General features: G+C 39.3%; 1 protein-coding gene across 1 annotated transcript; it reads left to right on the top strand.

The window, feature by feature from the left end:
* Nucleotides 1–1,016: 1,016 nt before the first annotated feature.
* On the top strand, nucleotides 1,017–14,409 carry OTOP1 (otopetrin 1). The gene is made up of 6 exons (XM_010402197.3): nucleotides 1,017–1,302; nucleotides 6,674–6,810; nucleotides 9,595–9,653; nucleotides 11,597–11,727; nucleotides 12,705–13,651; nucleotides 14,008–14,409. Exons 1-6 carry the CDS (start codon nucleotides 1,017–1,019, stop codon nucleotides 14,176–14,178), a joined length of 1,731 nt encoding a protein of 576 aa, XP_010400499.2. The 3' UTR covers nucleotides 14,179–14,409.
* The last annotated feature ends 4,397 nt before the right edge of the window (nucleotides 14,410–18,806 follow it).

Below are 18,806 nucleotides of genomic sequence, written 5' to 3'. Positions count from 1 at the left end.
TTCTGAGTATCCAACACAATACTCATTCACTACATGCTCAAAAGGAAAGTATAAGACCTACTTGGCCAGAACAAGGACCAGTCTGTCTTGGTATTTGGCCTCCAACCTATGCTCGGCACCCAAATACCTAAAATTAAGAGAATTTAGTTTAAGTAGAAAAGGGTCGATACTGAAAGTGTGTATAAATATTGGGAAAATGAATATATAAGAAGTGGACTACATTCTGCAGAAGTTTTTGCTACTTTGAGCTCAGTAGTTGCTTCTCCAGCTAGCGATTGCTATAATACTGTGATGTCAGGAAGGGATTTCCTAAAAAAAAAAAAAAAAAGGTAAATTGCCTCTTTTGAAAGGTCTAGAAAATTCCTGAAAACCGAGGTTCTGTACTACCAGTGAAAGTACCGATTGCCCAAAAGAAGATGGCCTGTGGGGCCCAGAGCGTGAAACACGTGGGTGGTCCCTCTGCCGCACCGTGCGAAGGAGCTCCAGCCGCAGCTTGTGGCTCCTGGGCTGCAGGGCAGGCTGCAGCCGCGCCGCTCCCAGATAGTGGCTGTTCCTCGGCTTTCCAGCCAGCGGGCCGGGGGGTTGTTCAACACACGCTGTCTTTCCCATCTCCCTGTCAGGAATGGGTTACACCGCACAGGTCTCTCAACAAAGACATAACCCCATGTCCCTCACCAGAGCCAGCCGGACAGGGCTCACCTGCCCCTCCGCAAGGAACATGACTGCCTGGCTCCGGACTAACCTTCGTCCGAGTGACTTCTCCTTACCCTGGTCTGGACCCCAGCTGCTGTCAGCCTCAGGCAAGACTGTCCCGCAAAAGCCTCAGCAGCCTTTCCCCTAGCGAGGAGCGCGGGGCTGCCCCGGCAGCCGGGAGCCCCCGCCCGCGGGCACGGCACGGCCAGGGCCGGCGGTCCCGCTCCGCCCCCGCCGCGATGGGGGCCGGGCCAGCGGCGGCCTCGGGGCTCCCCGGGGGAAACGGGACCGCCTGGTGCAGCACCTGGCCGGCGCCGTGGGAGATGGAGCAAGCCGCCGGGTGCCCCGCGGTGGGCGGCAGCTACCCGCAGAAAAACGCCGAGATCCTCAGCAGCCAGTACGGCATCAACCTCTTCCTGGCCGGGCTGCTGCTCACCTTCGCCTGGGCTGTGCATGCCGTGGGCATCAGCAAGAGCCACCTGCTCTCCTACCTCATCACGCTGATGCTCATCCAGCTGCTGTGGATGCTGTGGTACCTCTGCAGGAGCTGCACGCAGAGGAGGCTGATCCGGGACAAGGACACACACGCCGGAGCCCGCTGGCTGAAGTGTAAGTACGGGCCGATGGCACAAAGGATGGTACTGCACAAGAGACACCTGTGCCATCACCTGTGTCTGCTACCTCTTTGTTACCCTCTCCATCCCTACCGGGAGGCATCACAGACTCAATGCACATGCAGTGCACTCTAAAGTAAATATATGCATAAGCTGAACATACGAGGAGATTGCATGGGGAAGCTGTTTGTTAAACATCCTCACTTTCCAACCTACCATTTATAGTGCTGAAAGCTCTGGAGCCTTTTTTCCTTACCAGACTGGTTTGGTGAAACTTGAAAAATGAAATACAGCCAGTGGAAGAGGCAATTATCACCTTTTCCAGATGGTATAATGCAACTTACTTTATGGTAGTTCCAGTCAGAAAGGTCCTCAAGTGCTCTCTATACCAATGTATAACAGAGATTCCTGTTTATATGTGTACAGTGATGCTTTAGAAACTATTACTGCAGGCCTGGGCCCTAGGGTATATCACCATGTCCCGCAGCCATAGGGAGGAGGAGGAGAGAAGATCCAGCAGGCAGGAATTGTGCAGCAAGATTGATTTATTTAATTATTTTACAAACTCTTTTATAGACTTTTTTCTTCATAGTCTAATTGGACAAAGGACCAGCCACCCCTTGGGGCGATTGGCTAAAATCCTAAAACATCCATTGTCAAAATATTTTTCTACTATACCATAAACAAGACTTTTCAAGGTTGCAGGTGGCTTGGGTGTTTACATAGCTCTGCTACCTCTTCTGTGAGAGAGAAAAGTCTCTCACAGACTTAGAAAATAGCAAGAAAATCCTTGCTAGCAGCATTTTTTTATCTACAAGAAACATCTAGACTTAGACAGAAGAGAATAAAATCCCTGACCAGATCAGTTTGTAGATTAGAACATAAAGCAGTTAAGCAAGGAATCTAAAATGACCGTTCACTTGCAAAAAAAGTATGCAAGTCTGCCAGGGTAGTGCTGGGATGTGCTGGCCCTTGTCTGCAGAGTCAGGTGCATACCAGAGTAAGGATCTAAAGGTATATTGAGAGAAGGTGTTTGGGGAGCACATCACAGAGTCGTAGTGACAGGAATGCTGTGTTTCTGGGTACCAAGAAAAAGAAACAGCATACATCAGTGCTTGTGGAATAATAGGCAACCCCAGTTTTACCAGCCTCTTCCTCTTTCAGTCTCAGCACTGTAAATGATAGATCAGAAAGTATTTAAGTGGAATGTTATAAGAAAACTTTTCCATAAAATGTTGACTTCTTAACAATGTTTCATTCCTAACAATGACACAACAGTTAGTTTTCACAACAGCTAATGAAGTATCTAAATGAAAATTCCAAGAACACCTGACACCTGATTATTTTGAAAAGTAAGGTTGTGCTGTGGAAGTGTAGTTTGTTCTCAATTTTGGTGCTTGTGTATTGTTTATTTTCTTTGCAACTGTTGACATTTGTGTATGAACTGCTGACAGAAAACCTGGGTTTTTTTAATGTCTAATGTACAGCCATGGTCTGTAGTCTCTTTCCTGAAATGAATGGAGTTCACATACCAAGTGTTGAATTGTTCCTCTTGATTATTTAATAATTTCTAAGTCAATATTCATCTCTCAGGCATTTTTCATTTATTAGCTTATGTGGCTTACAACCTCCTGAAATTCGTGCAAGGCTTAATTTGATCCTACCTTGGACCAAGCTATGCTTTTGTTACACAGAGGGTAGCTTTCCCCTCCTAAATATGGAATAAATACTGCCTAGCATGGGTAAGTATAGCAGGATCCCCTGCCCTCTTTCTTTTGGCGCCGCATTCACAGCATTTCATTTGTCCTACAGAATATAAGGAGTCACAGAAACTTAGAAATAAGATCCTGGATTGAACTGCTGGTTACCTTATCCATTTCTTTTACCAGCACAGGATGGTTCTTTGTACTGGCTTCTCAAGTGGTGCGGCTTCCATGGCTTCTCTTGGATGTCTAGGCTGCAATTCAACAAATTTGCCCTTAGGGAATGGCCTACACTTTCCTATTCTTGGGAGTTTCTTGTAGTTACAACAAGTCTGTACAACTCCTTTATCCTCTATTGGTAAAAGAAAACTTATTTGAGCTAAGGAAAAACCCAGGTGGCAATTCCTCTGCCAAGATACCCCTTGCCCTCCTCTTTATCAGTGCTTTTGTCATAGAAATCTTTTATCTCAAAGATTAAAAGTCCAAACGAAAGGGGAGGGTGGAGTGGGACAGACATATTTTTTTGAGTTTTTCCACAGAAAGCTTTCTGCAATTTTTTACTAGCGCTCTCAGCTACTTTTGAAGAACATCTCCTTGCTGTAATTGTGAGAGCAAATGTCCTTGTATTAAACAGTATAAAATGAGTGTATTTTCATGAATCCTTTCAAACTGTGAATATAATTTTAGTAAAAGTGGTGGCAATTGCCTACTTAGACCGTTTTGCTCTGACAAATGTTGAAATGGAATGATTTAACAAAAACCTCCTGTAACTGACTCCTTGTACATGTTTAGCAATGCTAGAAGGACAGATGATCAGTTTGTAATAATTGCTCACAGGAAGGTTTCCTCAAGCTTTTCTGCACCAAGGTGTCAATTGTGTGAACCCTTGAGCTCGGTTCTTCCCGCCTGCATGGTTGACCAAGAACCACTCCTAGTCTGAATGTGGGGAAAGTTTGTGGGAGACCTCTGTCTTTAATACAACACAGTTATCCTGACCCAAAAACCACAGGGAACCTCAGGAAGTCTTCCCTTGACTTACCCAAAAGTTATTCCCCTAAGTATGGTCTCCTGCTAGGAAAAGCTCTCTGATCATTTTTTGGGAAAGTTCAGTGAAGTGAGCCAGAGAACTCAAAACAAAAATCAGTTGGCCTCACAAACAGCTTTATTTTATCACATTCTTTATCAGCACAGCTTCTGTTTAAAATATTGACAACGAGTCAACTTAAAAAGCTCTTGACAGACTTCAACTTGTATCTTTTTACTGCCCGCATTGGATTGCCAATTATTTGAACAATATTTTAAGGTGAGAGTAGTATTTGTGCAACTGTGTCATTATGGTTTTTGTTCTTCTTGATGGTTAGTAGGAAGAAATGAGCCAGCACTTAGCAATATTGAAAATCCTATTATTAATCCCTTAAGATATGCAGGTTTCAACAAATGTTCAAAAAGGAAAAATGATGAAACAGCACTCAGTCGCAATCATTTCACATTTCTTAAAATTTCAAATGGAAATAGCTAAGCAGTGGAATTATCTTCCTTGAAATTACTGGTGTCTGTTTAGTACTAGCACATACTACTGAAGTTTCCATCACAAAATGTTAACAAAAAAACTATTAACATACCATGTGCATGGTCATTATGGTTGTGCTTTGGCTTTTGACTAAGCAAATTAGCACAATCATTCTCTTTTGAAGCCCATAAATAAGCATGTTGGAGACCTTGTATACACTTGTATTACCACCTGAGTAATTGTCAGAAGCATGTAGTGACCATTTGAATAAATGAAACAATCTAACATCAAAAGAGTCATATAAAGTCTTCTAGTCCCTGGAAGACAGTGATTTATATCTTTTTACTTCAGAAGATAGCTTTTGCCTTCTTATTGAAACAATCATAACACAGATGTATTTCAGACAAACAGGCGGTTTCCTGCATAGTTTCTAAATAAACCATAAATCACATAATCAATTATAGAATAATTCAGTTAGGAGGGGACTTCTGAAGGTCATCTAGTCTAACATCTTGCTCAGAGCATGTCTAGTTACCTCAGACAGAGTTATTTCAGAATTAGCAATTCTAATTTATTTCAGAATTATTTAAATTCTTTAGACAAGGAAGGAAACATATAATTTGATCTCAAGAGTAGCCTATGGCTTCACATTTTGTGGTAACATTTACTTTCATACATAATGAAAATGGCACATCTATTTAAATGTGGGCTCTAGTCCCATTACATGTGTTAGAATACAAATTAGCTGACCTAAGAAATGTAAGTTAACATACTGTATGGGATTATGCACATGCATGAAGTGCAGATCTGAGGCTTTAGATTTTGCAATATTAAAGCAAAAGTTTTTAGCTCTTGGTAGAAATTACACTCAACTGGTAATTTGACACTGTTTTTGTTATAGAGAGATTGTAAAACAGAAACATAAAATCCTACTGGAATTCATACCCTTATGATTGAAAAGGTTTCTGAAGTCTATTTTTGTTTAATTTTAAAGGGTCAATGAAATAATAAACAAAATTACAGCATGCTTATATAATTTCTACTTACTTTGTATCACTGCAACTTTGACAATAAAGGTATTATTAATTAAATGAACTTTCATTTTAGTGTTCTTTTTTTATTGTCGCAAGTCAAGTGGAACATGTGGTACTTATATGGAAGTGAGGTTGTGCCTCTTATAAAAGATGAATATTCTTCAAAGTCAACACTAGTGGTGTTATTTACTCTGTGAGGAATTGCAAAGAACAATTGAGATACTGATGCTGGTTTATATCTTAAGGTCTGGTTAAGGTCCGTGAATAAATTTTTATCTAGTCTTCATTCAAGTAAGTCCAAATTAAATCCAGGGAAAGCTTGTTTGAGTAAAAACCTAAAAAAATTAGAAAAACCCCAATCCACAAAGAAAACCCTCAAAACAAACCAAAACCAAGGAAATTAAGGCCTTAGAGTTTGGTTCAGTAATCTTGTTGCCAGTTGTGCTTAGTCATGCAGGTACAAACCCAATAATAATCATTTAAAAAAATAAACAAGGGGAAATGTATTTCAAAGTTCTTTAGGATATTTAGAGTAGTATATTAGGATATTTTTGTGTGAGTGTGAAATGTAGATGCTTTGGTTCCTTTCTAGGAGAATAAACCATACAGCTCATTGTAGTTGTGGTCTCTGGGTTAAAGTGTGACCCTCTGAGCCATGGGTAGGGCACACCGAGTGATTGTGTTATTTCCCACTGGAGGTTTGGGCTGGGAGACTGTAAGGGGATTGTTCAGCTGCCCAGGACTGCCCAGTTTGCTGTGGGGCTGCCAGGGCAGTAGTTCATGCTTTGTGTGGCTGCTTCAGTGCCACTGTCACTTGGGAAGCTGATCCTGCCCAGAGCTGGGCACTCTGCAAGGTGCTGAATGTCCTGGTCAGTGCAGGGCTGGTGACTCCACACCGGCCATGCAGGGGCTGTCCAGAGATATCCTTGCTTAATGTACTGGGCAGGCTTTCATGAATTAGAGGCACTTATTTCATGGAGTCAATTATCTTCGTGAGCATTGATCTACCCTTATTTCCCTAAACAAGAACACAGATATTGATCAACTTTCATTCCCCTAAATGGTCTCTAGACACTGTAACTATACATTAAAATTTTCTAATATCTTTTTCATTTGTAGGTGGGATTACATTATTTGCAGTGATTACTTTAATTCTGGACTCCTTTAAAATTGGATATTATATTGATTTTTCAAACTGTTTATCACCAACTGAAGGCATTTTTCCTGTTACACATGCTGTGCACACCATCTTACAGGTAAAAGTCGCTGGTTGCAGTTTTATATTAACCTCTATTTCTTACCAAAAATATATTTTGTCTTGTCATCAGTGGACTTAATGCCAATTTTATTTTTAAACACATCACAGAACACCTTTGAGGACTAAATTCTTGTGCATGCATAGTAAATTCAAGCTTTGCAACCTGAAGTTGCTTAGCCATAAAATTCACATGGGTTTGAAAAACTGAATAATCAAAAAATGCTCTCCTGGAGTTGAAGTTAAGTGGCCTTTTTAAAAATTACAGTTATATACATAATTTTCAGAATTTTCAGGCTGAAATGAGTACCTTGGCTAAAGACCATTCCCTTGTTTCTGTGTGTAGGACTTGCCACACAAGTTCAGTTCAATCTGTATAACCTGATGTTTCATTGTGGTTAGAGGTCTAGGCATGCTAAGTCAAAGGGGACAAAACCCTTCCTAGCTGATTCTAAAACACTTGCACAACTTTCCTGTAACAAATGAACATGGATATTCCTTCTAGAAGAACTTGGTTATTCTTATCAGTGGCTGCACAGTAGCAAACATAGTAAGTGACTCCTGTGAAATATTCCCGCTGCCTGTTTGTTATGAGGCTTTGGGTCTACAGTGTATGGTGACACTCCATAGCTGATTGTTTCTCACATTAACTCCTCTGAACCCCTGTCAGCAGGTTTGTAGGGAAGAAGGAAAGAGAAAACCACTCAACTGACATACTCAATCATAGCCAGGCACTGTTTTGAATTTTCCAAGTTGTGTAAGTCATTCAGAAAGAAAAGAAAGTTTTTTCTAGAAGTTGTGATTGCATGTAAATGAGCTTTTGAACAACCTAAATTTTTCTTTCTTCAACAGTTAAAAAAAAAAAAAAAGCATTGAAATTTAAACAGTAACTCTCACCCCATCTATGTTTTTCTCTGAGGGTGAAATTCTGAGTTGGTTGAAGTAATCTTAATTTCACATTCTTGTAATATCCCTTCTCCATGTCTTGCAACTTCTTTGCTTTAACTCTGAAAACAAACCAATGAAATCAAGCCCTTCTGCCCTGCTGATCTGAACACAGCATTCTTCTTTACAGCCAGTGACCCAGAGCTGACAAGGTTTCCAGCCACCATGAACTGGAGTGTAGAAGAATGGTGAATAAAGATGCTGAACAAAGGCAACAAGAATTCTAATTTAAATGTTACATCACCCAGTGTCACTGAATTTATTATCTACAGAGCTTAAAATAATGAACACTTAAATGTTAGCCTGAGCAATCAAAGAAACCAAAGGATTTGTTTTCTACAGGATATGTATCAGATTCTGTTGTCATTTACTCTGAGGCATCCTGATATAAGCCTGATATATATACATTCTGCACCCATATATGAACTAACACATACCTGCCCTCTCAGGGCAGGCTGTGCATTATGTTCCTCTGCAGGTGGAAGTCCCCTGGAAGCAATGAGTGTTCTGTGAGCGAAAACTGGATTTTATGCTATTTCTTTACTGATTTTTCCTATTTTTTCCCACTATCTTGTGTCTGAACAGGTCTTCAAAACTTACGTTTTTATAAGTTTTGAAGAATGGTTTCAGATCTGCTGTCAGATTTTACTGCATTTATCCCAGGAAGGGAAATTGAACATGGTATTAGAGACTAAGGTAATTTCAATATGATTTCAGTTGAAGCCTACATGAAATATTTCAGTCTTTACGTCTGGGATTTTACAGCGGCCACTCCTCTCATTGATAAATGTTTCATTAGAGGAATTGTTATTCCTGAGTAGCATAGCTGGGCCATAAAGAACTGCATTTGCCTATCTTTTTCCAAAATTACACATTAAATGCCTCAGACAACAGTGGCTGTGGAAGCACCCTACAATAATGGATGCTGTGGTAACATGAGCTTCCAGTTACTCTGACTGCTGAAGAAGAACCCAAGGTTCTTACCACTTTTCAGACCCTTTCTGGAGCACCAAACCAGGCAGGTTTCTAAGAGGAATCTTAGGACTCTTTCTCTGATAGTTCACCTACTGACAAGTTCAGTATCCTAGGAACTGTTTGGAGTAAACAGACTCCCAGTGTCACCCTAACATCCCTGAGGAATACTGGTATAGTTCTTCTTGAACCTATCCACACTTGGTTTTGTATCAGCAGCAATCTCTTTCTGAGGTCTCCATTATGCTCTCAGAAACAGAGAGTTCTAATTTTATTCCTCTTTGCCCTTGACTTGCTAACTCATTATTGTTATCTCTCTCTTTTATTCCTTGTTTGAGTTTTCTGCACTATCCTTGATTACAACTGCTGTGTTCTTAATGGGGTTGTCTCTCAGGCATTTAGTTCAAACTTTTCTCATGCTTCGTGGGCATCTGTTGTTTTATTAGTCAAGTCTGGCATCCTTTCATTAATCTCTTTCCCTCCATAGAATTTCATATATTTAAAAAATTATTCAAACTTAGCATCACCATGCCCAGCAGCAATCATACCTCTATCCACAGCCAGTGGCTTTATTTAATTTGTCATTGAAATAAATGTCTTTTTAGATACAGAAGGAAAATACGTTTTGCTGAGTGATGCTTAGACTTTCTACTGTTAAGCCACTGATGTTTCATGTAAGAAACCTCAGGTTCTGTGTAAATACCACAGGAAATCATGAGCTCTTTCACATGTGTGGAGATGGAGCTGCCTCTGTTTAAATCATCAGAAATTTTAAACATTGGTATGCTATCTACAGATGCACGTTCCCTTCTGAGTGTTACATATGCTCATTAGTGTAATGATATTTCTCTGTGTTTCTTCCATTAAGGTGTATTTTCTGTGGTGTCATGCAAAGGATGTTATCCAGTCTTTCAAAACACTTGAAAGGTAAAGTGGATCTGATCCTCATCTGGCAAGTTAATAGGTGCAGGTCTGTACAGTGCTTTAACACCAAAGTTTTATTGTATGAGGGACCGTAAAAATATACAGAGATTGATTCTCCTCTTGATTGCATTAAGTAGAAAGAAATAGAGGAGTTAAATATAAAGGAACTCAATTTAACCTTACTTAAACTGTACTGATATTTTGTAATACAAAATAGTGACAGAATACATATATTTTTCTCATGAGAGAGGAAAATGGCAATATATAATACCACAGAGTCACTTAAGAAGGAAACATTATGTACGTGTTTTAAGACTATGCACTATATTATGTTTTGTTTATTTAGCTACTGAAAGGGAATCTGCATCACCAGCCTGCAGTCAATGCAATGTATCTGATGTACTTTATATTGATTTTATGGAAACCACCTTTTTTATACTAGGTGTTAGATGCATAGAATAGTTTGGGTTGGACATAACCTTTTAAAGTCATCTAGTCCAACCCCTCTGCAATAAGCAGGGACACCTTCAACTAGATCAGGTTGCTTAGAGGCCCATCCAACCTGGCCTTGAATGTTTCCAGCCTGTGTTGATACTGGGGCTTGCCCTGATCCAGGTGCAGGACCTTGCACTTGGCCTTTTAGAGCCTCATAAGGTTCCCATGGGGCCACTTCTTGAGCTTCTTGAGGTCCTTCTGGCATCCCATCCCTCAGGCATGTCAACCACACCTCACAGCTGTGGCAGATGCAGCTGTGCAAGTGCACTTGGAAACACACCCTCCATGGTGGTATCCTACATACCAAATCAGATCCAGAGTGTTTGCTGGTTTTGTGAGAAGATGGATTAATGTATATTCATCTGTCTGTACACAGAATATAAGTAAGCAAACATGGTAATTTTCAAAGCACTTATTTAAAGTTATCAATGATCTGACCAGTTTCTATAGGAGGTAAAATGAATTTTCTCAGAAACACCATCTATGGTGAAGGTTGTCCATTTGTTCTGCTCTCTTGAGTAAGTGTTCAAACCCCAAGCTCAGGAAGACAGTGATTACAGAAGGCTTTGCAATGTCAGCTGTTTATAAGTACATTTTAAAAATTTCTAACTGGAAGTTTATCACTGAGAACAGTGTTGTAATAAAGAACTGTTTCTTGGTGAAGAAACAAGAACAGCCTTGGGTGCAGGAGAACACCTGGTAGAGCATAAGTGAAAGGATTGTGCCTAGGAAAGAGAAAGAGATAACATGGCCTTCTTCAGAAAAAGGGAGTGCTTGGCAATGGAGAACATTTTTGCCTGGATTTTATTAGGAACTTCAGAACCATTAATACACTTCTTTCTCCAATACCATTCTGTTTCACCAGGCTGAAATGGCTTGTCAGAGGCCAGGAGTCTCAAAAATGCATGGAGACCTACCCTCATTTGTACCAGTTCTTTGAATGGAATAAAGCCCTCTGTTAGCGTCAGCTCTCTCCAGGAGATAAAAATTCATGGGCTAGAAGTTGGAGAAGGCAGTGGTATCTGTGAAGAAAGATCAGACAAAGGGAATGTGAAGGAGCACTGCAGAATGCTGTGAAATACAGTTTGCAAAAAAATCCTGTTCAGACTGTTCAATCACTAACATGAAGCTTGTCCAGCCCAAAGAATAAAACCCATCACATAAGAGAGAATAAGAAGCAGTTAAAGCATCCTATTAATAGTTTAATACATTAGGCCATTTAATGCATTGTATTTCTGTAAAGTTTTGAAAGTCTGATATTCAGTGACTGTAGAACACCTTTAGAGATCGGTGATGATTTTTCAACCCTCCCCCTGCACCGACAAATAAATAGTGCCATGTAGCTTGTACACAGAAAGTTAATCCATTTCATTTCACATATATGGAGACACATATATGGAGATATATATGGAGTCTGTGCAGATTCCTTCAATAATTACTTTATTTTGTAGGTTTGGTGTTATCCATTCTGTTTTCACAAATTTGTTGCTGTGGACAAATGGTGTGTTAACGGAGTCAAAACATCAGTTGAATGAACATAAGGAGAGACTAATCACGCTTGGTTTTGGGAACATAACTATAGGTAAGCAAAACGGTTGGTGCATTTTGAAATTCCTGCTCTAGCACACTCATACAAAATATTGTCACCATAGGAGTCAGCTGAGTCATTCATGACTATGTCAGAACAGTCATTCTCGGGCAAAAGATAATTAGCTGATACGAAAATGTTATATGATCATTATCATATATGGGATCAAGGCACTGGTTTTCTTCTAATGGATTTTTTGAGAACATTTCTTATGAAGAACAACATCACTGAGGAACATCACTAAGGAACCACTTTATTGCTAAATAACAGAAGTAAATTAACATAGCAGCAGTAAAATGAGAGTTTACTATTATTAGTTATTCATAAAAAACCAAGCATGGATAATCTTGCAAATCTTTCCCGGGAGAGTGGTTACATGTGGCCTGTGGTTCTACAGGATTCAGTGAGACGGCTCAAAGGGATAGAAATTATCCATTAGTGCTGTTTTACAAAACAAGGACTTTGCTCTCAGTGTTGTGGTTTTTTAAATTATTAACCATTTTCTCCATTGGTGAGATGGTGCAAGTTTAGATTGCAAAACAATTTAGAATACGAACATTTAGAATACAGAAGATATAAAGAAAAAGTTCTTCACTGTGAGGGGGCTGAGACACTGGAACAGGTTGCTCAGAGAAGCTGTAGGTGCTTCATCCCTGGAAATGTTCAAGGCCAGGTTGGATGGGTCTTTGAGCAACCTGGTCTAGTGGAAGGTTCCCTGTCCACAGCAGGGGGGTTTGAAATAGATGATCTTGCAGTTCCCTTCCAACCCAGGCCATTCTATGATAACTGCTGGGGATGTGTTCCACTTTCAAAGCCCAGTGAAGGCTGGGGAAGAGGGGCCTTTTCTTAGGTGGGTAACGGGGTGTTGTTTGACTGAAATCTTACCTTTTGTGTTTCATTATTTTATTTTTGTTTTATTTATTCACTTAAGGAATCTTTATAATGCACATAACTAATCTCTCCTCCTTTAGTTCTAGATGATCATGCACCTCAATGCAATTGCACGACAACAACTCTCTGCTCGATATTTTCTCAAGGAATATATTACCTATATCCCTTTAATATAGAGTACCACATCCTAGCATCCACAATGCTCTATGTCCTGTGGAAGAACATTGGCCGCAAAGTTGAGCACCACCAGCAAAACAAAACTCCTTTCAAATTCCATGGCATAACTGTTGGAATGATTTTTGGACTAATGGTGTTAACTAGCACAATAGCCATAGTTGTTGTGTATTTAATTCAGATTGGAGGTTCGAAAATCAAAAGCGAGTTAGCCCTCACTATGTTTTACTTGCATGCTATCTTCGTTCTGGCTCTCATGTGCACAGCTGGAATTGTCGCCCTCCTCATCTACAGACTGGAAGATAGATCGCTGGATAATTCCAAGAATCCTGCTCGAAAACTGGATGCAGAACTGCTGGTGGGCACAGCTGCAGGGTCCTGGCTGCTCTCCTGGGGCTCGATCCTCGCCATTATCTGTGCCCAAGGTCATCCCAAATACACATGGTATAACCTGCCCTACTCTGTGCTGGTTATTATTGAGAAATATATTCAGAATCTCTTTATCATTGAATCCATCCACCGTGAGCAGGAAAAGGTGAATGATGACATTAAAACTCTTCGAATAGTGACCATATCTAGGGGGAGCACTTTGTCCCTCACCCCCTTGTACAAAGAGGTTTACAATGGCAGAGCTGCTCGAGACAGTGGTGATGTACCCTGTCTGTTTAAGGGCAGCATCTGTGGGAGAGAAAATGATGGTGCTGGTGTTGCCAAAGAAGAAATGAGTCAGGACAATAGTTTGGTCATGCACTCAGCCTCAGATTTCTCATTTTACAGTAGAAACTCAGTTACTAACAACAAGAGGAGAATTTTGAAGAACATCGCTGCATTTTTATTCCTCTGCAACCTTTCGGTAAGACATTTTGAGTGTAATTCACAAGCTTCCCATTCTTTAAAGTCTGATAAGTATATTAAATTTGCATGGTTCCATAGTTCCTAGGCAGTAAATTTTACTTCTGGAAGAAGTGAATATGCTTTTGGGGAACAAAGTTTATTTAAATGTGGATTACGGAAGGCTCCTATCAGTAACGGTCCAAAAACTATAGCAGCAGCAGAAACCCTCTTCCACCAGCATGTTCCAGTGGCAACAGGGAGGGATTACTTAGGGGTTTCTGAAACCAATTTGCAGCATGGTGGAGTCACAGTCATTAAGAGCTATTGACTTGTATCACTGGTGATTAATATTGGCCTCACGTTCTTTCCCTGCAGCTGTGGATACCACCGGCATTTGGGTGCCGCCCGGAATATGACAATGGACTAGAAGAAATAGTGTTTGGCTTTGAACCCTGGATAATTGTTGTGAACCTTGCGATGCCTTTTTCTATTTTCTATCGGATGCATTCAGCTGCCTCGCTCTTTGAGGTCAATTGTAAAACGTAGATCATATACAGTCCCTCAGTGAACGATTGAATAATTAATTACACAAATAACAGTTGAGGGAGTGGATGAATGAATGAGTGAATGCAGCATCGCTCAATAAATAGAAGATTCAATAATTTTTTTTAAGGATGGGACCACAGCTAATAGCATGTAATTTTTTTATTTTCCTTCCACGTGTTTTGTTATATATGTGGTGTTATTGTATAAATACACTGTTCAGAATCATTTTAGTGTTAATATGATTAACACTACATAGTAAAGTTAATCTCATTAATCTTTGTTTTAGTCATCTGGGATTTGTTCTCTGTATAATTTGTATGGATTTGTTTTCATTCATTGTGACTCATGATAGGGGTTTACAAAAAATTCTGTATGACTTAGAAAAGAAAATCCCAGGAAGAGCTTCTCCTGAGATACTAGGAAAACTCCAGCTCTTAATTCCTAGCTTTGTGGGGTTTTTTTATAGTAAAACCTAAAAATGTTTGCTAGATAATTTGGGGTGTGGGAGTTAAAGTTCCATATCACTGATGAAAATCAATATATAATTATTATTTTCTGAATAGTCATAGATAGCAAAAAAAAAAAAAAAAAAATCCAGATTTGTAACATGTATGATTAGGTATCATGCTGTATATAATTTTTTTCTGATAAAATATATTTCTATTAATTGTCTTGTATTTACTCTATGACATAACTGAGAAATAAAGTTAATCCTTTTACTTAATTCTTTATTCAAGTATTCTTGAAATGTTTTAAGAGAAAAAACTAGTCTTACAGCTCATATTTAGATATATGCGTGCCAGTGCCAGAATGGTATGTATTCCCTGTACAATTTTTTAATGAGTTGCTAATTTCGTTGTAGATCAGTCTCCTAGCTGGAAAATGATCATATGTTTTCATACAGAGATGCTGTAAAGCAAAGCTGAAGCCTCTAGAAATCTGGAGGGTCTTTGGCTGAGAGTTTTATAAGTGTGGTTTACAAGATATGAGAATATAATCTCAAATCCCTGTGGTATTTAGTTCCCTGAATTCTCACAGAAAGCAATGAAAAGTTGGGTGCCTGAATATTCTTAACATCTGCACCTGCCCGATCGAAAGACTGGAGCAGTAACCAGGATACTGGAGCTACTGCTCAACTAATTACTGGATAAACCTTGCTGACTTGTTGATGACCTAGTCCTAAGTCTGGTGGGTCAAGGGCTGAAAAATTTCTGCTTCTGGTTCCTGAAAAGACAGTTATACACTTATCACCGCCATCATCCCGAGAGCAGGAATATTTCCGTGTGGGAGAGGCTTGCTTCTGAGACAGGAAATTTCAGCGGTCGTGTCTGCCCTCATGCAGCAGAAAAAAAATTTGTCTTTATACCACTAGATGGCAAACAGAGACCATCCGATAAATTACCTGATTGCTTTAGATTGCTTCAGGAATTGCTTCTCATCATAATTAATCTTCAGTTCTATTTTTATAGCCATAACCTGCTTAGGAATTTTCCCTACCTTCTTCACCTGTTGCAGAGCCCAGATCAGGTAAAGAAGTATCCATCTGAAGTCTCAGGTGAAGTCTGAATTAGATGAAGCATCAGGTGACTGAGCATGAGAACTCCTATCTTCCTGCAAAGCATTTTCAGTTGTTTGATTTTAAGTGGTTTTTAGAAGAGTCACTATCTCATCACATTGCTGTAATCGCTGCCTGTCCCTACAGCTGTTTGTCATGCTTTTTTATAACATCTCTATTAGCTCTTACATTCATTCTAGACCGTAACATTTTCTATCTTTCTGCTTGAACTCAGTAGCTTGATGTCACCTAGTTCTCTGTAAATACCAGCTCTGACCACTCAGTTGTCTCTCTAAAATTTGAGTAAATAGGGCCATCCAGATAATGAAATAAATCTTCCTTCCAGAGCAATCTTTAATCTTCCTTCCTGGACAAACTCTACAGCTAATTCCAGTATCAGAAAAAAATTCATTTCACTAGGTAGGCCCAAAAATTCCATTTAATCTTTTAAGTGCTCATAAAGATGGCTGGAGGAAACCTGTTTCTTCTTCCTCTGTTCCTGTGGGATGGGTCTCATATCATTCCTCAGCTAGAACTGGTCTTCTTTAGCTGATATGTGTTCAGCCAAAGCAGAGCTAGCTCTAAATCCCTAAGGCCAAGAGGGGGCCATATGCTCTATTACAAACATGTAGCACACATTTGGAAGTCTCAAAAATAAATAACATCCTCATTTAGTTATATTTCATTTGGAATTACTTAGCCCTTTCTGCTGCTTCACATTATGATTGAAATAATTTCATTTTCCCACAATATTAAATTGCTTCTGAGTGCTGAAATTGAAGTTTATTCAGAAAAGTGAATTAAGGTAGCACTCTGGCACCGAGCAAATGCTTTAAACATGTTAATGGGCAAATTCTATTCTGAGCTGCACTGATGAAATCCCACTGACTAAAATGGTTCTGTTTCAGGACCAGAGTTGATTTTGACCTGAGACACTCAAGAGGTTTTCATGACAGGAGTTCTCTCAAAAAACATTGTTTCATCCAAATACAGTGTATTTTATGGAAGCAGCTCTTAGCTTAACTACTCTTGAAGCAATGGTGAGTCATGACGTTTTGAATATTTGAGAACATACATTTTTAAGAAATAAAGATTTTTGAACCGGGAAAAATAGAAGCATACATTTTTAAGAAACATGGTTTTTTGGACAAGGAAAAATACTCGGATTATGTAGTTAACATAGTGTGACCTCTAGCTCTCTGCTCAATGCTAAACCTGGTCTTTCTCAAACAACTGTTTTCTAACGTTTTTTCTCTATTATATATCGACAATACTGATTTATTGCAGGTTTGAAAATGTAATAAATAGCACAAAACTACCCTGTTTCTGCCTACCTATCTGCTCAAGCATGTGACAGGAGGCACGAGAGCCTGCTTACCCAGGAGAGAGGTCTAACAGCTGCTCATTGATATTCTCCTGAGGTGCTCCAATTTAATATTACTTTAAAAGAGACTTTTTTAGAAAGGGAATCTCTTTAATGTAATGCACTTCATATACAAAGAATTCTGAATTTTTGCTGCATAATCTTAACCAGAAAGTTATTCTCTGATGTTCATCCTTCTGTCAGGCTCTTCCACTCCTTCCCTTTCCTCCCTAAAAAATTTTATCTATTCAATAATATGTGCTTTGAGTTGCATTTAAACTCATATTTATACAGAATTAAAGGCTGCTAAGGTGCAAAAAGAGCACTATAATCCTCAGTTTACCTGAGGAGTCAAACTTGCATGACCACAGATTTTCCAAGTGGTTTTTTTGTGTCAGTGACACTGAGATAGAAGAAAATGGAATCGTCATGGTTGAGGCCTTCTAAAAGAAGTGAATTCCCTTTACTAGTATTTCTCAATACTTTGAATTTTCTCTTTTAATCATGCAAAAAATAATGCCAATTTTAATAATTTTGGGAATATTTGTGTGCTGTATAGTCCACTTGTGTTCCATAGACTTTGAGTGGACTATGTAAATGCAGAGAAATAGATGGCTCCAGAGAACAGCAGAGAGGGAAATGACCCAAGTAATGTAAGTGCATGTTTCTTATCACTAGCTTATATAATTCATTAATTTTCACCAAAAATCTGTGAAATAAGATTCCCACACGTCAAGCTTTTAATCATCTAATAATTTTTAGTTTCCCCACCTCACCCTGATTAGACATGATGTGTGTACAGATGGCTCATTGGATCACTTATTCCCTGGGAACCCTTGTCCCCAAGCATTTGGCCTCATTCTATGCATGCATGAATAAAATGAGATCTGGATTTAAACAGAACTGAAGCAACTGCAATTGTTAAGGAGAACTTTTTAAAAGAGGTTTGGCTCTATTAGCTTTTAAATGATCAATTTCATCTTGAAATTGATGATACTTTAATGTCAATGGTTAGAGTATATTTTTTTTATTATTTGTTGGTTTGAGTTTTTTTTTTTAATTAGGAGGTGTGTTATGTCCCATAATGTTAATTTGACTGATATTTAAAGCAAAACTTACAGTTCTATATGGCATGCCTCCTGCCTTCCTCTACTACTGTTCTTCACCTAAAAGCAAACTGAATTTCATGTCTGAAAATAAGGCCTTTGGTCAAATCTTTACCAACACATTTTTCATTTTCTTGCCAGAAGCAAATGGACCACAATTTATGCCTAAGTACAAATAAAGATGGATGCAATAGGTGGAAAGCTCTGAAAGAACAGGGATTGCAGGAAAACCAGCTGCTATGTCTCTATTTCATTTGTAACAAAGCAGTGGGTGTTTTATGTTTAGTTTCCAATAAATCTTTGCTTGAATGTCACTGCAATACACCTGGTATTAAAAGCCATCTTGTGAAAACCACACATAGAATCATTAATTCCAGTGAACTACATCAGCATTTTAATCAGAGTGAGGAACAGCTCCTGCCCACATGTGCTGGTTTTGGCTGGAATAGAGTTAATTTTCTTCACAGCAGCTAGCATGGGGCTCTGTTTGGGATTTGTGCTGGAAACAGTGCTGATAACTCAGGTATGTTTTAGCTATTGCTGAGCAGCTCTTCCTCAGATTCAAGGCCTTTTCTGTCCATCATCCCATCCCACCAGTGAGGAG

Source organism: Corvus cornix, chromosome 4 (assembly GCF_000738735.6).
Source record: "Corvus cornix cornix isolate S_Up_H32 chromosome 4, ASM73873v5, whole genome shotgun sequence".
Lineage (NCBI taxonomy): Eukaryota > Metazoa > Chordata > Aves > Passeriformes > Corvidae > Corvus > Corvus cornix.
Note: the sequence above shows the minus strand (reverse complement) of the source record. Positions and strands in the feature narration are given on the sequence as shown.